Source organism: Oreochromis niloticus, linkage group LG20 (assembly GCF_001858045.2).
Source record: "Oreochromis niloticus isolate F11D_XX linkage group LG20, O_niloticus_UMD_NMBU, whole genome shotgun sequence".
NCBI classification, from domain to species: Eukaryota; Metazoa; Chordata; class Actinopteri; order Cichliformes; family Cichlidae; genus Oreochromis; species Oreochromis niloticus.
In genome coordinates, this window is record NC_031984.2 from 16,230,912 (window position 1) to 16,252,040 (window position 21,129).

Consider the following 21,129-nt stretch of genomic DNA (forward strand, 5'->3'; position numbering starts at 1 on the left):
TAATTTGAATCTGAAAATGGTGAGGTACAGGACTGGACTGAAGAACTTTGACAGACCATCAGAAAGCCTGGAAAACTATTACAGTCTGCCTCCTTTTGAGACACACAACAGTGTATTATTTTAAATTATCACCACTGTTAGGACATGCACAGGGTTGGTGTGACAGCATGATGATGCTAGGAATAGGGTAAGATGAAAAGAGATGATCTGCTGTGGCGAATAGCTGAAAGAAAAAGACGAAATATGAAATTTTAATTTGAGAAATATTATCTTTTTCATAACCATAGCTACATTTTCAATACACTGCAAGCGATGCATATTAAAAAAGTGGGGTCAAGGGCAAAAGACTGGAACAATTCTGTAATGCCATTGCCCATCAGTATGTCATGTCACACATTCAAGTCATGAAGACGGATGTGACATCTCAACCAGCTGCGACAGCATGGCTGGCATTGTTTTCAGTCTGTCTTTCTGTGTATGTGTAATAGTGGCAAAATGTGGATCTGAAGACACCTGCTGTAGCTAAAAGTAGCACAGAGAGTAGTTTGGGAGATGTATATATATATCTGCGTGTATGTGGATAGATTTTGTTAACATGGTGATGTTGCTATTGCTGAGAGGCATGCGCTCAGACCAATGAATGCTGAATAAGGGGCACTGGAAAGTTTCCCACTTCACACCCCCGTCACACAATCTTCAGAAATTTTCATGCGTTTTAACTCCAGCTGAGACGTATTTTTATCTTATGTATGAAAATGTAAAGAGTTTATAATTAGTGTGGCCTGCAAATTCTATGTTGTTGCAGCTTTTGGGACCCCTTTTTCTCCAGCCTTGTGAAATTCTATTCAAGCAACTTGGGGAGCAAATGTACCCACACTAGTGTGACTTTGCTGGTAGCAATAAACTGTGCTAAGGGAGCGAACATTAAGCATGACATTTTGCTTTCAGTTGCACTTCAAAGTCAAACCTGTGCCCCAGTCCACCCTGGAGAACTCCTCACATCAAGATATTCATTTTGTGTGTGTGTCATTGCGCCTTTGCATTCTCACGGTTGGCTTTCTGTTTTCATCTTTCTCTCTTCAGTGCCTCTGTCTTTCTCCTGTATAGTATGTTAAATCTCTAAAATTAAATGTACATCAAGGGTTAGAGTTGAAAGTGAAAATGTGATAACAGAAAAAAATACTGGGAGGAAAGATTGTAAAGAGGGAAAAGTAACTAGAACGAATCAGAAAATATAGAGACATTAAAACCATTAAAGAGTATTTGGGGTAACTACAAGGAGAACGTGGTGTGTGAAGAAAAATGCTGGAACATAAAATTGAGAGAGATGTGTGCGTGTGTGTTTGTGAGAGAAAGCGAGGCAGCAGATGCAGTGTGGAAAATGCATGTGTGTACAAGAGCGAGATTTAAGGGGGGAGAGAGAGACAGAGCAGAGCAACAGAGACTGGTGAGAGAGTGGGAGCTGCAGACTGAGAGACAGAGGAGAGTGCTGGATAGAGCAGAGACCGGCAGCACAAGGCAGCAGCATGTCTGTTTCTATCTGACGACTCTTGGATCTCCCCGAACACAGCTGCCGGGCTGCTGCTGCTGCCGACTTGTGTGCAGATCGGCTCACTCAGTGAGGGAGCGCCTGAGCGCGTAGTATACACCAGAGTTTACCAGTGGCTATGCATGTTCAACTCTACTGGTTTTCATAGCACTACCACACGTGTGAGAAGATTTAACCAGCTTCGCACTGGACCTGACTCAACACCCATGATCCCCAGCCAACCCTGGCATACCCTCTCATTAAGGTAAGGAGATCATTTATTTTACTGACTGGATGTGTTTGGCGTTTTAATCAGACTCGTACAACTTTTCTTTTTCTTTGCTCAAATATTGAATTTCTGATAATAAAGTATTGCTGTACAAGCTTTGGAAATTTAGAATCATTTTTTTTAAAAATAAATAAACTACATGTAGCTAAGTACATCTTCAGCTTGTCCCAAGCTTGTTCCAAGCTCAAGTTTCACTGTTTATTGTGACTGGTCTGACCTGCTTAACGTGTACACACATTTTTATAGACTTGCTTATATCAAGTGCTGAAAACCCAAAGTTCTTACATTACCAGTGAGATTCTAACGTAAACACAATCCTACTATATGTTCTTACATCCAAGAGTAACTCTTTTCCTTAAGGAGTTAATGCAATAAAAGGTGATGGGTGAGTGTGTACATGTAGGTTTAAAAGATTATGCTGTTGAGTTATTTGGTTTTCTTGTTTCACCATCTATTGAATTAAAGTCACTGTAAATCTGTCATGTGAATCACAATATCTATGGCTAAAACACATTTGAGTCATTTACTCTGTACACCGAGCGTATTTTATAAGATGAAGGTTCAATTAAACTTTGATTAACCTTGAGTAACATGGAGCAAAATGTATCCCTGCCATACATGCGTCAGTGAATGTACTTGTAGTGAAGACTCTCATAAAACATAAATAGGGATCATCAGTGTCTCTCCTGAGGAGCTTCCCCAAAGATACGTTGCTCCCTCAGTAATGCCAGCTGTATCTATCAGAATCTCTCTCTGTCTCTGCGCGCCTCATGTCGAGACTCCAGTGTGTCTAACTCTATTTGCTTTGGTGATTTATGATGAGTTTGCCATCAGAGTTTGACACGGAAAGGTCAAATGTGAATAGAGACTTTTCTTTCTCGTGTTAATGGGCTGTGTTAAAGTGTTAATGGGCTAAGAACAAATCCTTTATGTTAGAAATAGGCTCTATCTTATGAGCTAACCAAACTGAATACTCGATTTGATTTTATCTAATCAATTCTGCTCAGTTACAATGATGCTTTCTTGAACTGTTGTATAACGCAAAAGCTTGCCCAAATAGGTAAATCAAATATGATTGCCTTCAAGCTTTTTGGTTCTCTAATTTAATCACAGCTCCATAAAATCTTTATCAAAGGTATTTAGTGCTAAAGATTTTATAAAAACAAAAGTATCACAGGGAGAAATCTAACCGCTTGTGCATCAGTTAATTTGATGATCACAGCATCGCTGACAAGACTAGAAATGCCTGACAGGCAAAGCAAAGAGACATTTAATTACTTATGGAGGCTATATACAAATCAGCTGCATAATATTTGACTTGTAAAACAAACAAAGACTCTAAAGGTGTCTTGTAGCATTAGGCAGTAAGACTTTAGCAGCAGTCACATTGTAAGGTTGTTTTTACAGCACAGAAGATAGATCGAACTGAAAACAAGTCAATGCCTAGAAGTCTTTGGTGTGTCCTCTAACCATTCCTCAACAGCTCTTGCAGTGTGACAACATTAGAGATCAGAGCCAGCCTTTACTTCCCATGCACATCACTATGCCCACATCCCTGTCACCTATGCACTGGTTTTCCTTTCTTCTACAACATTTGACAGCCACTAACCTCTGCAGAACATGGCCATCTCGCAAAATCTGAGCCTCAGGAGATGGGCTGACCCTTTCTACCCATCACAGTTTGTCTCTTTTCAAAAATCTCTTAGGTCCTATCACTTACCCACATTTTGCACTCCAAGGAATGACTGTTTCTAATAGGATATATAACCCAGCTTCCACCCCCTCCACATAACTGACACCTTTGTAACAGTATTAATTAATCTCACCTGTCAGTAGCTGGTAGTTGTATATGTCCTGTATAATGATGAGGATCAGACATGGGAAAGGATTAATGTTAAGGATTCTAGGACCACAAACGCCTCCACTGATAAGATATCAGCAGAGACAAACAAAACACTACGTAGCCACAGTAGTCATTTTAAAAATGAACATAAATATCTGAGATACAGAAGAAGTACTGATAAATGAAAGTTTCAGTGAATTTCAGTGGAAGGTTTAGCATTTGAGAATAACAAAGGGTTTTAAATCAAACAGGGAATTCTGTGGAGTATTGATTTGTAGTGGGACTTAAACAACCTGACTAGAGGCAGTTGCAAAGTAGACTTTTATGTGAAAAGCTGACATTTGAATTTCAAATATTTTAATCAATATGAATAGAAGGATCAGCCCATGACAAGGACCGGTTCCTGGGGCACATCTTCAGATGAGCCCAGGAAGCTAGAAGTGGTACTCTGGGCGATTGCGTTGAAATCTGCCCAACAGGAAATTATTCAAAGCCTTCCTACATGGGTCTTCAAGTCTTCAGTTTAAAACTGATCCACAGAGTCAAAACTCTTATAGATGTCAATAAAAAGCTCAATGTTGCTTGCTGTGTAGAGATTTTTGTCTGGATAAATTGTAGAAGTTACCACAGAGAGATTAAAAAGATATGGCAAAAGCAGAGTAATAAAATCCACTGCTAGCTTTAAAAAGTAAAAGTTTGAGGTTAAAAGGACCTGCCGAGTTCCTGGCTTTTAAATGTTTGAGGGCTTTATGCACCTGTGAGACTGTCTCTGGAAGAAAATTAAAGGAATAACTTCTGAGAATATTATCATTAGAGCAAACATTAGAGGGAATCTGATAAGTAATGTTAAGAGAATCAGAGAAAATTAAAGGATGTTCAGACTGGCAAGCATTTCAGCCTTATCAGAAATTCTTTATGAATCCTCAACGATCTTTGTGACCTTTTTTTGTTTCAGACATTTTAAAGACCAAATGATTCTTTAATCATAAAAATTGAGTTATTAGTTGCAGGTCTAACATGAAGTTATGAAGACATCCCTTTGACTTTAGTGAATGGTGAATTTTTTTTGTCTTTTATTTCTGACATTTAAGATCCTCATAATAATCGCTGGTTGATGCCCAACTTATTATGAAAGTATGCACCTATTTGTGGTACATGTTTGGTGTGTGTGGATGAATGCGTGTATGTATGTGTCATCTGACTCTGACTTTATTTATTTATAACCCATGATATAACCCAGCTAGTCGCACTCTGTGACTTTATGGAGGTGTCATTTCAAGCATCAGTTTCCACATCAATGTGGGAGGGAAGGCGCTTTGCAGTGACGTGCCAGTGGGTGTTTAAGGCTGAGTCCACAATAAATCAGGTTTATGGAGCAGATGAAGGAGAACTCCCAAGTACCTTTGTATTAGGAAGGTGATATTTTATATTGACCATTCACCACATCTGCTCTTTCTTCAAGGTGATTACATCATGTTGGTGTCCTGATGTTTCCGGACTACTACTTTTTCCTCTATTTGCTGCTGTTATTTTACATCTTTCCTTTAAAGTGGGTTGAAGAGTTGCCAGAACAAATTAATGTAATCTATTTAGTTGGGAAAAGTGCTAGCATGCTAGAACCATAGTCAAGGTTACGTCATTGATTATGAATAAAGAGAGCATACACACACACATGAACACGCACACACTCAAAAAAAGCCTTATTACCCTTGTTTTTATGGTGAGATGTAAGTGGAAGAGGTCACTGACAGTGTGTAGGAGTGCATTATGAATGAAGATTCATCATGTTTCCAGTGCAAAGTCACACATGTGGTTATTATGTTCACACACAAACTGGCAGAAAGGCTCATTGATCCATTAACTTGTGAAATCAAGCGTGTGGATGTGGGCCAACTAAATCATGTTTCATTTACTTTTGCTAACTTGATATCCGTGATAGGAAATTAAATGATAATCTACTGTTGGTAGTTGATGTATTAGTACATCTTAATAATATGCTTCTACCATAATTAAGTACGTAGGTATAATTGAATTATAATTTCATTTAGCCAGTTACAGTGTATACGGACAGACTGTCATGCAATGTTTTTGTTTTATTACAATCAGTCCAAGTCTTGGGTGATAGAACAGCAACTACTTTTTTTATTACTCTGTTTAGTCCAATGCAACAATAATAATTATTATCTTACACTCATAAAGTAATAAAGGTCAAAATTATTTATCGCTTATTAAAAAATTTCAAACAGTCTTTTTACAATCTTTATCCTTTATATGAAATTTTACAGGCTTAAAACCAAATAACAGGATCAATAAAATAAATCTTTGATATATCTGGCCTTCAATAACACTGCTCACTTTTTTCCAAAAAAAAACAAAAAAAAAACCTAATAAAAACCAATACAAAACCATATAAACAACAGATCACAAATCCCAGCTTCATTTCAGAGAAGGTCTTAAACAGAAAGTTGGAAAATGCTGCTTAGGGCATTATGAGAATCAGAACAAGTGTAAAGCACATAGTTTTCTACAAAGAGCTTTTTTAGCTGGAGTCTGATCTCAGAGCTTCTAAAGACCATAACAATTTTGTCAAAGATTTCCCCTTCTTCCCAGCACAAATCAGCAGAAATCACAGGACATGCCCAAGGGATAATGTGACGCCGAAGAGCACAATACACTCTTTGCTTTCATTCTCATTTGTTTCTTACCACATTGAGAGTTTAATACATTACAAACACACAGAACGGCTGAGAACCTCGATTTACATCAAAAAAAATTTTTTTTTTCTCTTTAGTCTATTTATAGACTACTTAATTTGAAATCCTTAGCTTTTCCTTGTACACAGCACTATCTCTAGTCTATGCTTTGTATGTGGACCATATGAAATTGCATTTTAAGGACAAACACAAAGAGCTAACAAAAGTTAAGGATTTGTTTACTTCCTCAGTGTGTCCAAAACAGCATTTCTTTGCAATTTAGCATCCTAATCTGCAACTTCAGAGTGTAGGAATGCGGTTTTACAGCATTTAATTAAATGAATCCAGTTTGGAGTTAATGTGGTGAAGGGTTGTACAGTAGGGCATTCGCTGCTCTGTGACATTCATTAACCATGTCTTGACTTTTTACCCCTGCTGCAAGGGTAAATCATGTTTGCTTCTCACTATTTGCTCTGTTGCAGCTGCGGGGGCTCAAGTAAAAACAAACACACCGAAAATCCTGTCAATTCTCCGACCTACAATGAATATCAGTTATTGAATTGCTAATATTTTGCATGCTTACACCTAATGTTTGCTGAAGGCAGACACATTGCACTTCTTGCTTCTCATTAGATGCAAACACTCTGAAAGCTGAATATACGCTGTGTAAGGATTGTGATGATATCTAGCAACTAGAGTGACAGGCTACACCCATTGCCTAGCAACAGCGAAAAGTGCACCTAAAATGAGACCGCCAACCTCTAACTTCAGGGTGCACTTACTTGAGTCCCCAGCAGTATGCCTGGATAATCGGTTCTCAGAAAAAGCACAGTAACACACATGCGGAGACTGCTTGACTCACTGGATGTTAGAGATTTACACGTTAGATAATGTGCTTCTATGGCTGAACCCCCCCCCCCAAAAAACAACAAAAGTACACAGATTACTTTGATTTATTATGGATTTAGATTAAATTAAGTCAATAGTGAGTGTGCATCTCTTTAAATTGCCAGTTTAAGTTTGCTTTCAAAGGTTATTAATATGTTATTAAATAGAAACAGGCAATTTTGCAGCTGTGGTTCCTGCTTATCACACAGAAACTACCACAGGTAATTAGTGGTAATAACTTAGAAATTACACATTATGACATTCTTGTTAGCCTACTATTACCTCTTTATTACCGAGCAGTGCAGCCACATTATTACCCCCAGTTTTTGGGCCCTTATTAACCGATTATATTAATTTTAGTGTAATGTTACTCAAATGTGACCACTGTTGCTGCCACGATACTACTTGGATATTCAGTGGTTATTACTTTGGTAATTGAGCAGTAATAATTTAGATTTCATTTTTGCCTTGTTACCCTACTTTTACCACTTCATGACCGAGTAGTAATAGAAAGGGTGACCAAAATGTCAAATGTTTAAACTGGGAAAATGCACCATTTGAAGAAAGAAAAAAAAAAAAAAGTAGGGACATTTCGATTTGATGACAGCAACATGTCTCAAAAAACAGAGCCATGTTTACCTCTCTTTAGCTCCCCCTTTTCTTTTAACAACAGTACGTAAATGTCTGGGTACTGAGGCGATCAGCTGCTGGACTTTTGGGAGAGGAATGTTGTCCCATTATCTTCTGATAGAGAAGTTTAGCTGCTCAACAGACCAGCTGTATCCATTTGTTTCATCATGCAAATCCCACCAGATATTTTCAGTTGGTGAAAGGCTGCAGTATGTTGTTTATGCAAGGCCTTGCCTGAAATTATCTGGATGAGAACATGTTGAATCCAAAACCTGTACTAACATTTCACCATCGATGGCAAAGTCTCAAGAGTTTTAACCTAATTGATGTCTTTAAAATTAAATTTTCACATTACAATTAAATACTTATTAAATAAAAATAAAAAAAAATAAATGAATGAAATTTAATTAAAATGTTAAAATTAAATTTAGTGACTAAATAAAATTAGTGACTTACACTGTTGCCAAATGGTGATTGAGAATGTGCCGCTATCATAAACATGTTGCAATATTTACAGTACTACAAGCTGATGTCCCTCATACAAAATGTTTTTAATCATGATAATACAAATTAAACACTCAGGATTTCAAAGGAAATCATGCTGAACACATTTAATAACACCTATATTTAAAAGCATTTGTATTATGAAGTAGACGGAGGGAAACTTTGCAGTGTGTTTGCACTGAAACTGCATGCAAAACAAAAAAACTGGCATTTTCTACAATTTTAACAGTGAATCAGTCTAAGATAATGCAGGGTGAAGTGGAACAAGAAGGAGCTTCCACACTGAGGTGTAGATGAAGAGCTGCAGGCAACAGTCAGCAGCAAGGTAACCAGCTCCTTTGACTGTGCCCTGCTGTTCCACAGGCTCGTTCAGTGTTCAGCATAAAATCAATGGTAATCGCTCTCTCCCTTTCTCATCAAAATATTGGCAATTTTTTTTTGCTTCCCCTAGAATTGTGTAATTTCCAGCATTGAACCATTTAAGCTGTTTTGCAAAACTCTGCAGAATCTGCTATGGATAAAGTTACAGTAATAGCAACAGCCAACTACTGCCTGCAGTATAAAGACTCACATGTTCAGTCAGTCCTTTACTATACTGTGAATTGTTAACCAAATTTTTGCTATGGTCACTGAATTTAAGAAATCCATGAGGAATTTCAGTGGCTGCTTAGTGGCTTTTGGTCTGTCAGTATATCAAATTCTATATTGAAATTATTATACAAAAATTTCCAGGTTACACAATGTTCATAAAGCTGGCTGAAAAAAAAAACAGTCTTGCTTGCTAGCTTTACAAAAAGAGATCATGTGATGTGGAATTAAATTCTATCTACCAGGCTGAGACTGTGGCCATAGTAATTGCCTACATTAAATGGTCTGTGTACAACATTTAAAAAAAAAGCTTCTGTGTTTTCATTTCAGAGTTTAAACAGCACAGAAGTCATTTTCATGTTTCTTTAATTGGTATCATTTTTAATTGGGATTTTGAGAATGTCACAGGTAGTTTTCACTGAGGGCAAAGAGTACCAGAGGTCTGCTAATTATGACAATGGTAAATGCCTTAAATACCCAACTGTGTTCCAATTAGGGCGTTCAACTCTCAGCCTAATGCTCACACCATGACCACCTTTAGTGGAGGGTGTCTTTTCATTTTTTTCTCTAAACACTGCGTCACACCCCCAGTGTATACCATTCTCTTCTGAAATTCCTCGGCTTGTCGTACAGCCTATCTTGAGCATAGTTTTCTCTTTGAAAAGCAAAATTGCTACTTGAGTTGAAGCTGATATTCACCTGTAAGATGAGTTCAGCTCCAAACCCACTTCCCATCTCTAGTGGTTCTCTTGCCCATAGTCACTAGGTCTCTGGCTACAAACATTCCCCTCAGCGTGCACACAGCTTAAGTGTTGATGTATTTAGAATGGTGCAATATTGACATTATCGCAAGTGGCAAGATATTCATGTTCTGTGTTGCCTTGTCAAAATCGAAACTGCTTACATTACAAGGAGATTAACTCAGGTGAGTGTAAGGTTGAACATAAATCTTTCCTGGCACAAACTCTAACCTTACAACTCTCTAATTAAAAGTGTTCACCCAACACACGGCTTTAGTTAGCTATACAAAACAGTAAACTGGTAAATGACTGACAAACATACATTTAAAATGTTCAAACAGCTCTTTAAGTTTTGTTGTGACATGCTCATATCATTCCCTACATTTGATCTCCTCTTGCTGAAATAAACAGGCAGTTTAAAAATAAAAGTGTTCTTGCAGCAGTAAGCCCTGGCTGAGCAGCTGTTTCCTACATGTCTCTGTCACAGACTTATGTGTGTTATGAACTGTATATGCTTCAGTAGACAACATGAACTTATGTAACATGCTGGTTTATGGCTAAATACCGTAGCTAATGCAGTGCGGCTACTCTTTACATTCTGCACAAATATTGTTAAAATGAAAAAAAATGTAACTGTGTCGTAATTGCAATCAAAAAATAAGAATTAAAAATGCTTGAATTATACATATTTGACTGTAACTCTCACATTTGACTAAGCATTGTAGACTAAGCAGTGTGCTTCATGCACACTGTGCTTTAAGCTGTTTAATCAGCTATTGTTTAATACGGTTACACAGAGCTGAATTAAGCCTTTGACTCTGTCTTGAACATCTGCCACTTACAGTACCCGGATGAGAAATACTGTATACTTTGGCTTATGTACAGTGCACTTGTGTGTGTTTGAGGGTGTGTGTGTGTGTGTGTGTGTGTGTATTAATACCCATGTGTGATTATCTGAGAGCGTGGTTCCCCCCCCCCCCAGGGAAGAAATATCCTAAATGACGAGCAACCAAATGTCAACTATCCTTATCCTCATGTTCTTAATGCATTATGTATGAGGCTGTCACTCTCAGCTTAGACTCTAAGGACAACATGAACATGATTTTGCACACATACACCAGCACACTAGCAAATGCATTAAAACAAACACATATACACACACACCTGTGTGCTAAATTGCATCACATTTACACACTCAGTTATATTGGTAATTTAATAGGTTGTGTTCATACTTGCCAGATCTCTGTCTCCATTCCTCTTTAAATATGGTGCTGTAATCTCCCACACTTAAGAAGTTACAATACAATAACTATATTATTGTGTTTCATATTGCGTGTGTCATATATTGTCTATATGTGATTATTAAAATGTGCCTATACTAATGTTAGGCAATCAAATTTAAGTTGGCAAGCTGAATAGACATAAACAACAATAAACAACCTAGCCAGCAAGTATAATAAAATCAACACATTTGAAAACACACTGTTGGATTTAGAACTGATTATCATGTCTTTACAGCTGGAGCATGTAGCATCCTGTTAGTATATGTCTTTTGTCTGGTTTTCAGTTCGCTTCTATCTGTAAATCCATATCCATACACACAAACAGAAATACGCTCACACACACATACATGTGGATATATTTAAATATTTACTACTTTGCCATCATCAAAGAAAAGTAAGTCCTATCGCTCAAGTAAAATCAATTTGCAACACCAACAAATTTGTTCCCAAGATGCATCCATGGCAACAAAAACGAGAAGTGCCCATTTGTTGTCTTTCACAATCCTCCTCCTATTCATTCAGAATAATGCATCAGCAACACCTATGCAAGATTAAATATATAAAACCAAGAATACCTTCACAGATTCAGGTGGAGAAACACTGCACTGCAAACTCCCACATGCGTTATGCACACAGGCTTTCCATTGCCGTAAACTTCGAGGTGACTCATGTAGGATTCAGTATGGATTCTGGCAAGCAGTTAGTAGAACAGTCCACATATCTTATAATGTCGCCTCTTCATCTCTCACATTCTTTTCCTCTGAAAGATTACATCGCATCTCTGTGCTATTCCCCCTCTGGCCATTCACTTCTCATGTCTGACACAGATCCAAATCCCCAGTACCACCCCACACCTTCTATCAACCTATAACCAACTCATTTGTGTCAGGTCTGAGGGTGACACACTCTGAATTCTTTAGAGAAATGTAGTAATATGATGCTCACCAGTTTCAGATAAAGAACCAGAATTTGCAAATAACCCGACTGTTGAAAAACTGGCACTGCAGCAGACATGTTCCACCAATATACAGATAACTCACTTTGTGCCTGCTGATATGAATGAACCTCCTACCTGTTTGCACCTCCAGTCTGTGCACTGGACATCCTACTGGAACAAAACAGTCATCCACAAATGTATTTTTCTACAAGGGAAAAATGCATTTCAAGGTCAGGAAAAACAGCAGAGCAAGCAGTGCTTCCACTGGCTGTTCCACTCACATGAATAGGGTTTTAAAAGGTTACTTTACACCGTTTAGGAAAAACATGACTGCCTGTGCCCAATATGTTAAAAATACTTGTTTTCATGCTATAAGATAAAAGCTGAAAATCACAAAGATGTACTGTATATTGTGTAAGGCAGGATCCTTTTGGTGTATGACATCAACAGCTTATCAGCAAACTACAAAACCTTTCTACAAAACCCTGACGTAAGGGTTTTGTAGAAAACTACTCATAAAAAATATCCCTGCTGACCATAAATGCTCCAAAAGTTATGCAGTTTCAGAGATTACCTAGTTATTTGTACCTAATGATCTGGCATTTAGCAAAGCTACTCAGAACAAAAAATATTATTAAAAAGCCTTCACACCATACTGTAAAGATAAGAGACATGAAAGTGCTACAGAGGCCTGCAGAAGTCATACGTCAGCTAAGTTTCATGATTAATTCTTGACAGGTCTGAGGCAGTAAAAATGAATTAGTGTTCACAGGAAAAAGTTATAAATGTCATCACGTCAAAATTCTCCAGGAACCCATAAATTGTAGAAATTCATAGAAGTGCTAAAACCACCTGCAGCAGGAGTGTAATTTCTAGTTGTTGAAATCTGTCACTGTTGCCAAAGTATCAGAATTTCACAATTTACTTATTTAAAGAGTCTATATACTACCAAGACTACATGAAGTACTCTCTGAAAGCATGCTAGAAGATGTGAATGCTGCTTTAAGGCCAATCCATCACTGAAACCAAAGTAGCTGATTTACACCATGGCAACAGTGACCCTTGAGAAGCTTGGCAATAAGATGAACAGTACCCAGCAGCAGTAGCCCCAATGGAGGCCAAGATCAAGGTAGCACAGACAGAAGTTAGCCAACTGTCAGAACTGTAGAAAGGTGTGATGAAGAAAGGGCTGCCTAAAAATACACCAAGCCGCCGGTGCCTGAGGTCTTAGGATGGCCCAGGATCCAGAAGCCATCACAGCGGCAGACATCCGAGAAAGTAAAAATTAATCTATCACTGTGTGTCTTGTGTAATGAACATTGTTGTACAAATCTTGTGACTGATATATTCTTATGATGTTATTCTATATAGTGGAAAAACAAAAAACAAAATACTGTAAAAATACAAGTCAGTGAATAACAGTATATTTTAGACAAGAATACAACCTCCAGTATCTCATATTAGAGACTCATATTTTACTGCCACCTTCTCTTTTGCCTTTCTATGGAAGGGTGAGTTGAACAAAACATAACATAATTCATGCAACCAAAGCAAAGCACTTACAAATCTGTGAACCTGTGATCAGCAAAAACACTTTAGGGAGTTTAGGGATCAACAAATACAGCGCATTCATGGCACAAATGATAGTAAAGGAGGTTGTGGAGTTTACTTGCTTTTGTGACAATGGCTTGGAGGAAAATAGAGTGCCACCCCCTCTATTTGGTGCAGTATCATTGGGGGCATTGATAGGAATATGTGTGTCACTGATGCCATTTATATACACTGTATACAATGTTTCCAATCCGTCCATTGTCTCTTGGAGCTGTGCACCATTTGGGACGCCAACACATACATACAAAACACCAATTCATATCAAAATTCATATGAGGCTACAATCCGATACAAAATAACAGTGACTCTAAGAGGATTTCACCAGTGTATTGTTTTACTCCTTAGGTTTGACTTAACAAGTTCAGATACAGTGTCAAACATGTGTAGACTCTATTTATCTACATAAAAACTGTTGAGACGTTTGACCAAGCTACAAAGTCTCATAATCTCCCTTCTACTTCCTACTTTCTGTGACTAGCATGAATTGAGAATCCTCTGTTTGCAGCATCTAAAAGACAAATTTATATATTTACTGTTGATGAATAGTCAAGAATTTTTCCATCTTAGTCAGCAGAGTCAGAGAATTAAGTGGAGAATAATTGAACTTGACAGACAGATAATCAGATCTGAGTGGATAAATGCGCTCTTTGAGTGACAGTAGCATCTGCCTTGTGACAACCTCAAAGGGGAATATTTGTGTCAGGGGGCTGGGTCTGTGACCCAGCATTTTGAGTTATTTTGGATTTTTTGATTACTTATGAGATAATGTTAAGTTCTGGGGTTATTATTAGTTCATCTTAGTTGAAGTTTAGTCTAGTTTATGTTATCCTCCATGTCTACTTGTTTTGAGTCCATGTCTACTTGAGTCTGTTTATCATGTGTTATCTCCTTGTCTGTGTAGGTTCCCCTTGTGTCTCTCTACTCTGTGTCCCTCCTCCTCTCTCGCCCCCTCTCTCTGTCTCTTGTGTCAAGCTTACGTGTCCCAGTTCATGACTCTCCATGTTTCCTGCTTTATTTTGAAGGTCTTGTTTCCATGTTCAGTGTGTTTAGTTTTGCTTCCTCTGTGGTGTCATGTTCATTCGTGTCAGCTGTGTTTCCCCAGGTGTTTCCACTTTCCTCATTACCCTTCTGTGTATTTAAGTCCTCTGTCTTTCTTTGTTTAGTGTCATGTCGTCTGTTGAGTTCTTGTCAGGTTTCCATGTCGTCATATTTCCGGGTTTTTCCATGTCCAGGTTCTTATCATGCTCAAGGTTTTGTTCTTTGTCTATTGTGTTTAGCATTTAGTTTTCCCAGGTTCGTTGTTAAATAATAGTTTCATTCCAAGTGTCTGCATTTGGGTCCTCTTCGACCCTATGCACGGTCTGCCAATGCAAGCTGTGACATTTAGTTTTTCAGCAATATCACTTCCTCACATTGTAATGAAAGCTCTTAACAACAGTAACACAGAGGTCAGGGCTACGTGATCTCTTTTCCTTTGGCTTCTTAAATTGTTTCAAAAACAATGCTACACTACATTTATGATGTTTATTGACTTGTATTTTAACAGTTTTAACGTTTTAAGAGTTTGTATTTGGATATTCGAAATGGAGTGAGCCTGAAGATTGTTTCAGGCAGACATCCCAAGCAGCACTGCATCATACATAGGTAACATGCAGTTTCTTCAAGCCTTATAATTTGGTGTTCTTTTTAGGCTGCCAAGATTCAAATTTCTCCATCTGACAGTTCTGTCACACCCCCTCCACCTCCATCCTACCATCCACCTGTAGACATTTAACTCTCTCCCTATATGTAATAAGTATATTCATTTAACAGAACATGAAAACAGTGCATACATTAATGTCAGATAACTTCAATAAGAAACTAGACAAGCATTGTTTTTGTCTAACACTGATCTTTATGGCCAATCTAATAATTTTGCTTTGATGCACTGACTGCAGACTGGTCTTTGGGCTGCAGGATACAAATGCTGACTGAATGAAAGGATTGTTCCTAATGAAATTATTCCTCACTGGACGACCAAACACGTCATAGTTTCAATTTAATGCATCCTGTCACAACTTTGAACAAACGCAAGACTTTGAAAAGGTTTTCCTGACTTTCTTTTAACCAACACTCACTGTAACATTGACACTACGAGTAGAGAACAGTTGCATAAGGCAACATCTGATAGACTTCTGCTGAAATCCATTGGACTGTACATTGTAAAAAGGGTACCCAGTGTTTTAAGATTTGACTCGTCCTAAGAATGGAACAATAGCTTATTTGTGTTCCAATCACCAATGAATTTTTTTATTTTATTTTTTTATTAACCAACGTATGTGACAAGCTGTGAGTGAATGCTCTATTCAGGTATAGTGGAACTGTAACATTGTCATTGTGGATATATATTTTACCTCAGCTGCCTCGTAAATAATCCATCTGGCTCGAGATAGCTTTTACTTTGAAAAGTCTCAACAGGAATTTTCCTAAATTATGTCCTGTCCCACAGTGCCTCTAATTTGATTGTATTTAGAGGGTTAGGTTGACGCATGACTCATGAGGAATGATAATTGGTTGGTTTTGATGCCAGGAGGGAATGAGAGGCAAAGTAGGGTCAGAGCCATTGAATAACTTTTACTCTTGAGCTATTTAAATCTCAAGTGAAGGAAGAACTTTTTAAGGTTTACTTTATTTCATTGTTTTATACAAACAACACTCATCTTCCATGTTTATATATAAACAGTTGCTCCAGCAAAAGTGGGAAACTGTGTAAAATAAAGTCCCTTAGACTTTTCTAAAATTCTGGCTTTGATTATATTGCATCTGTTGGACCTTGTCTCTTTAGAAGTACAGCCTTATCCATTTTTTTATTGGACCACAGGTAATAAATTTGAAATATGATGGATCAAGAGACAAAATTCTGGATCTCAATAATTCCCTGGTTACAGCCCTGAATTCAAGGTACAGCAAATGCTTGGAAGTCAATGGCTTTACTTTGGGAAAATCTACTCAATGACCAGTCTCAAGAGTCTGGTTTAATTTATTTATTTCAGTATTCTGTCAACATCTGTCCAATAAATAATCTGCCATTGAATCAGTCTAATGATCTCTTCTTTTCTGCCCCCCTTTATCAATTACTTTATTTCCTTTGGTCAGTTTCATACTAAGATTCAGGCTCAAGCTGTCTGTCACCATAAATCCTATTTCCTTTGCCATGGAACTCACAATTTTGAATATAACCCAGCTTGTAAAGTAATTAGAAGTGAGTTTAGAAAGGGTCTGAAATTAGGAGTGAAACATCGGTGAAATATTTTGTTATAGATGTCTGACCTTGAATTGAGGTGGGTGTAAATTACATTTATGAGCAAGCTCTGGGTGTGAGCAAACACTGGCATCTTGCCAGCACTTTATCTCTCTTGAAGCTTTTTGGCATGCACATGTTCTGCAGCTTTCACTCCATTACTGTGGATCAGCCAACAGACAATGCAAATGAGGTGTAGCTTTTCTCCACTGTAGCCATTTGATTAACCAAAATTAGATTCTTCAGTGTAAGCCTTCCCCTGGGTCACTGAATGCTATAACAAATGACTTCTTCACTCTGCAACATGAGAATAGTGCGGCTGTGCCATTTCAAAGGGAACAAAGCGCTGTTTAAGTATATACTCACCAAACACACGGCTACTACTGGATAAAAATTTTAAAATTGTATAGTTTTTATAGTCATACATTTTACATACATCTTTTTTATATGGCGATTTGTGTTATATATTGGTTGAAGTAGAGAAAACATCAATATTTAGCATAAAGGTTTAATACCAAAGCTTATGTGTGATTCCTTAAGCTCTCATAAAGTATCAGTCATATAATTCCCAACTAATCCCCTGTAAACATCAGTATCTGTGGGTGTTTTTTGTCAAAACTTGGATGCATCGTTTTGCGGTCACATGAGATTTGGAAAACACTGCAAACTGGCAAGTTGTCTCTTCATAAGCACTGGTGCTGGATACAGTAACAGGATTGTCTTTTATGTGTTGTTGTTCCTTCTATTTAGGCTGAAATCATTTTGATGTTTGTTTGAAGGCACGCTGTGACACCTCTGCTTTTTGAGGCATGGCTCCAGGGAATGTTGGCCTATTAGTAAGACTGTTATGACATTTTGTGGACAGGAGAAGAATGCTACTGGGACCTTTGATATGTTTTTTTTTCCTATCACATATCAAGTCTGATTTTTTTAATTTAACTGGAATATCTTGTGTGGGTTGTTGGTACTGTAAGTGTAGCACAGGCTTTTATCATTGCCAGAGGATTAATTGTGACGCTACACTATGTGTTGGACAATGTTGGTATTCTAATGTGCCAAGCCAACATGGTAAAATGCTTATAAACTATAAATGTGATTATAATAACTGTCAGACGATTTGTGTGTTGATTTCAGCATCTAGCTTCATATTTAATACAACAGAAAAAAAGTGAGTCCTGCAATGTTAATTAAGATATATATTGCTTTTATAACAAAGTAAATAAATTAAAAGTTAAGTTCAATTGCAACCTTACCCACAGATAAATTTCGTTTTCTTGAAAAACCTTAAAATATCCTTTTTCCAGGGAGTTGGCTGGGCTCACAGGCTGAGCAGGTGACCTTGGGTTGCAAGGCTGAATGCAGTCAGGGTTTGACTCCAACCTGAGGCCCTTTGCTTTCTTGTCTTCCCCCACTCTCTTTCTCCTCTTCACTGCACTGTACAATAAAAGCAAATAAAATCTTAGTTCAGGTGTTATGACTGTTTTAAGTGTGGGATGTGAGGATGGAGCTGCCAGGAAGGAGGAAAAGTGAAAGACTGCAGAGAAGATTCATGAATGTAATGAAGGAGGACATGCAGAGGGTTGGCGTGACAGAAGAGGATAGGGTGAAATGGAGGTAGATGATTCTGCTGTTGCAACCCGCAAAAAAGAAAAAGAAAAAGAAGCTTTTGTTTCCTTCAGGAAGAACAACTTAAAAGAGGTTTTGACTTTTCAGGAAGAGCCATCAGCAGGTCTGCATTCTTTCCAACACTATGGTACATAGCAAGTTATGCACAAAACCTGACTCCATGGCTCCAACTGCTTTAATTGTTTGTGGTTTGTGATCTTCATTATGCAAAATGCATTGTAATCTCTATTCCTGCTGTAAACACCACCATAATTGCAAAGTGTGTATATTAGGATGCTGACATTTAGTTTAAAATAAGTACAAACTCCACAGTTTGACTACATCAGAATATATTTTGATCACTTTGATTGAAAGTCAGTGTTTTCAGTTGAAAAGCAGAACCGCATACGTCATCATACATATTTTATAACTTAAAGCGTACGACATATTCAGTGCCAAGGTTCTGGAAAAAGGGAAGAAAGTACTGTGCCAAACAGTTTGAGTTTTCTTTGTACCGGAAAGAACCACATTATTGAATAAAGTCATTGATTGTATAATACTGCTAAAAAAAAGATCCCATTAATGTCCTCATTCTGTCATCAGCTGACTGAATTAACTATTATAGTTCAAGAAGACTCCTTTGGCTGAACTCTTATGACACAGTATAGCCTATTGTTCAGCTCCCATGTGGACGTTAAACAACAGCCTGAATGCATGAACCCTTCATATGCAGTGTTCGTACATAAAGGTACAAGATATACATTCCTTCAAGTATGAGATATTTTTGTCTTGTGTCTTATTATAAAGGTGTTCTCTGGCTTCCATAACCTTTTTTCTTTACTCAGGGGTGAGTAGCCGGGGTGTCAAATCTAGTGTCCGGGGGTCAGAATTGGCCTGATAAAGACTCGGTTTCAGTCCGCTGGATGGCTTCAGACAATATGAAGTAGGACAAATTTTGGACTGTATTTTAACAAATTTTACAGCTTTTCCTATCAATAAAGCCTTCCCCCATAGCCATTCACAATACACCGATATAATTAATTTATAGATTTCTGTGATCTTCCATTTTACTTCTTACAATTTAAGCCCAAAGAGCCATGATGACAGATTTTTTTCATTTACTACAGCAGCAGCATTTCTTTATCACGTAGAAACTAAGAGATGCTGTTGAAATTGTCCTTCTTTCTCTTTTATCTCATTGATTGAGAGGTTAAGAGTAAAAAACAAACAAACTGTCACAGCTCGGGGCAGCGGCCGTGTGAGGTGAGGAAAGGAGGACTCAAATGCAGTACTTAGTCAGATGTGAGGGTGATTTATTAAGAATACCAAACATAAAGTGGAGATGGCAAAACTGAACCAAGGATGAACTAAACTGGGAAAAACTAAACCAAAGTGCAGCAAACCTGAACATGGAGGGAGGACAGCAGGGAGAGCACGCAGGGTGACACAGAGGAAGAACACAGACGACGCGACGAGGAACTGAGGGAAACACACACTATAAATACACAGAGGGACACTGGGCAATCACATACAGGTGGGAGACACAGCTGGACCTGATTAACCTGACGAGACAGGGGAACACTAACACCAGGGACCAACAGAGGGAGCACAAAGGAGAGACGCAGGTAGGAATGAAAGAAACACACAACTCAAACCCTAAGAACAAATACAAAATCAGAATAAACTAGACAAAGGATAATAATAAACTTAAAGCGCTGGGTCACCGACCCAGGACCATGACACAAACATTTTTAACAGGGGCCATCACACAAGGAAAATGGTATATAAAAATGGCACGCAAGTTTTGGATGTGTTTGTATGTTTGGGCCCTTTTTTTGGTAATCCTTCACAGCCTGTTCTTATAACCAGTGAAATACGGAGATACTTGTAACTTTTAACCATGATATAAACATGTGTTTAATGTATGTAAATATATGATTGTGGTTAAAGTTTTACTTATTGAATTACAAAATTAAGCAGTGTCTTATGAAATTTGCACACTTTTTGAAACAGTTTCTTCATTATTGTCTTACACAAGGCTCCTTGTATATCGTAAAAGCATTTGTGACCCTTTTTTCCCCCCCTCTGTGTAACTGGTCAGTTCAGCAGTTCATAGAAAACAAACAAAAATGCTATTGTGTATTTTGGTTTTATTCTTCCTCAGTGATATCCTCGTGGAAAACAGCAGGCCAAATACTTAATTTGTTGTTTATTCTGAGGTTAAAATAAAGCACTGATCTGAAGTGTTCAACCTTATCTATCTTGACCTCATCTAAGGAGATCTGTAGAGCAGTGACTCCGCCTGAGGTTACAATGATAATGTCTTCTGGGATCCATTTAGTAAGTCGTCTTTTACTTTTTTTGTTTTCTATTCATTCCATTGCAGTCAGGATTTTAGAGCCTTGAAGGCTGTTATACTGAAGTTCATGACTGGCTAACTTGTAATGTAATATAAGAAAACATTTTATAATTTTTTTTTTTTTTTAGAACAACAGAGGATTTTGTAGCGAATCAGGGAAATGGATTACTAAAAGTTGTGGTGGCTTGCAGAAATGTGGTTTACATGGTAATTGCAATGACATGCTCAAAAGTGCAAAAGTGCGCAGCTTTGCTCTTTTCAAACTGTTTCCTTGGCAAGTGAATCCTGTTTTATTTCTTTAGTTTTGCAAATACAACATATGAAATGCTTTTATTTTACCCGAATACTGTC

The 21,129-nt window shown here is 37.7% G+C and overlaps 1 protein-coding gene across 3 annotated transcripts in view; it reads left to right on the forward strand.

Annotated features, from left to right (window-relative positions):
• The first annotated feature begins 1,456 nt into the window (after positions 1-1,456).
• The window catches only part of opn7b (opsin 7, group member b), a 60,386-nt gene continuing 40,713 nt past the window's right edge, over positions 1,457-21,129 (forward strand). Inside the window, exon 1 of one of the 3 annotated variants that reach the window (XM_003438881.5) lies at positions 1,457-1,793. Coding sequence is in view for 1 of the 3 variants with exons in the window: in XM_005448813.4 (XP_005448870.1) it covers positions 20,733-20,759 (27 nt within the window). In the remaining 2 variants the exon portion in view is untranslated. Of the gene's footprint in view, positions 1,794-19,531; positions 20,045-20,503; positions 20,760-21,129 lie in introns of those variants that run through there. The other 2 variants (XM_025901767.1, XM_005448813.4) reach the window with 2 other exon arrangements.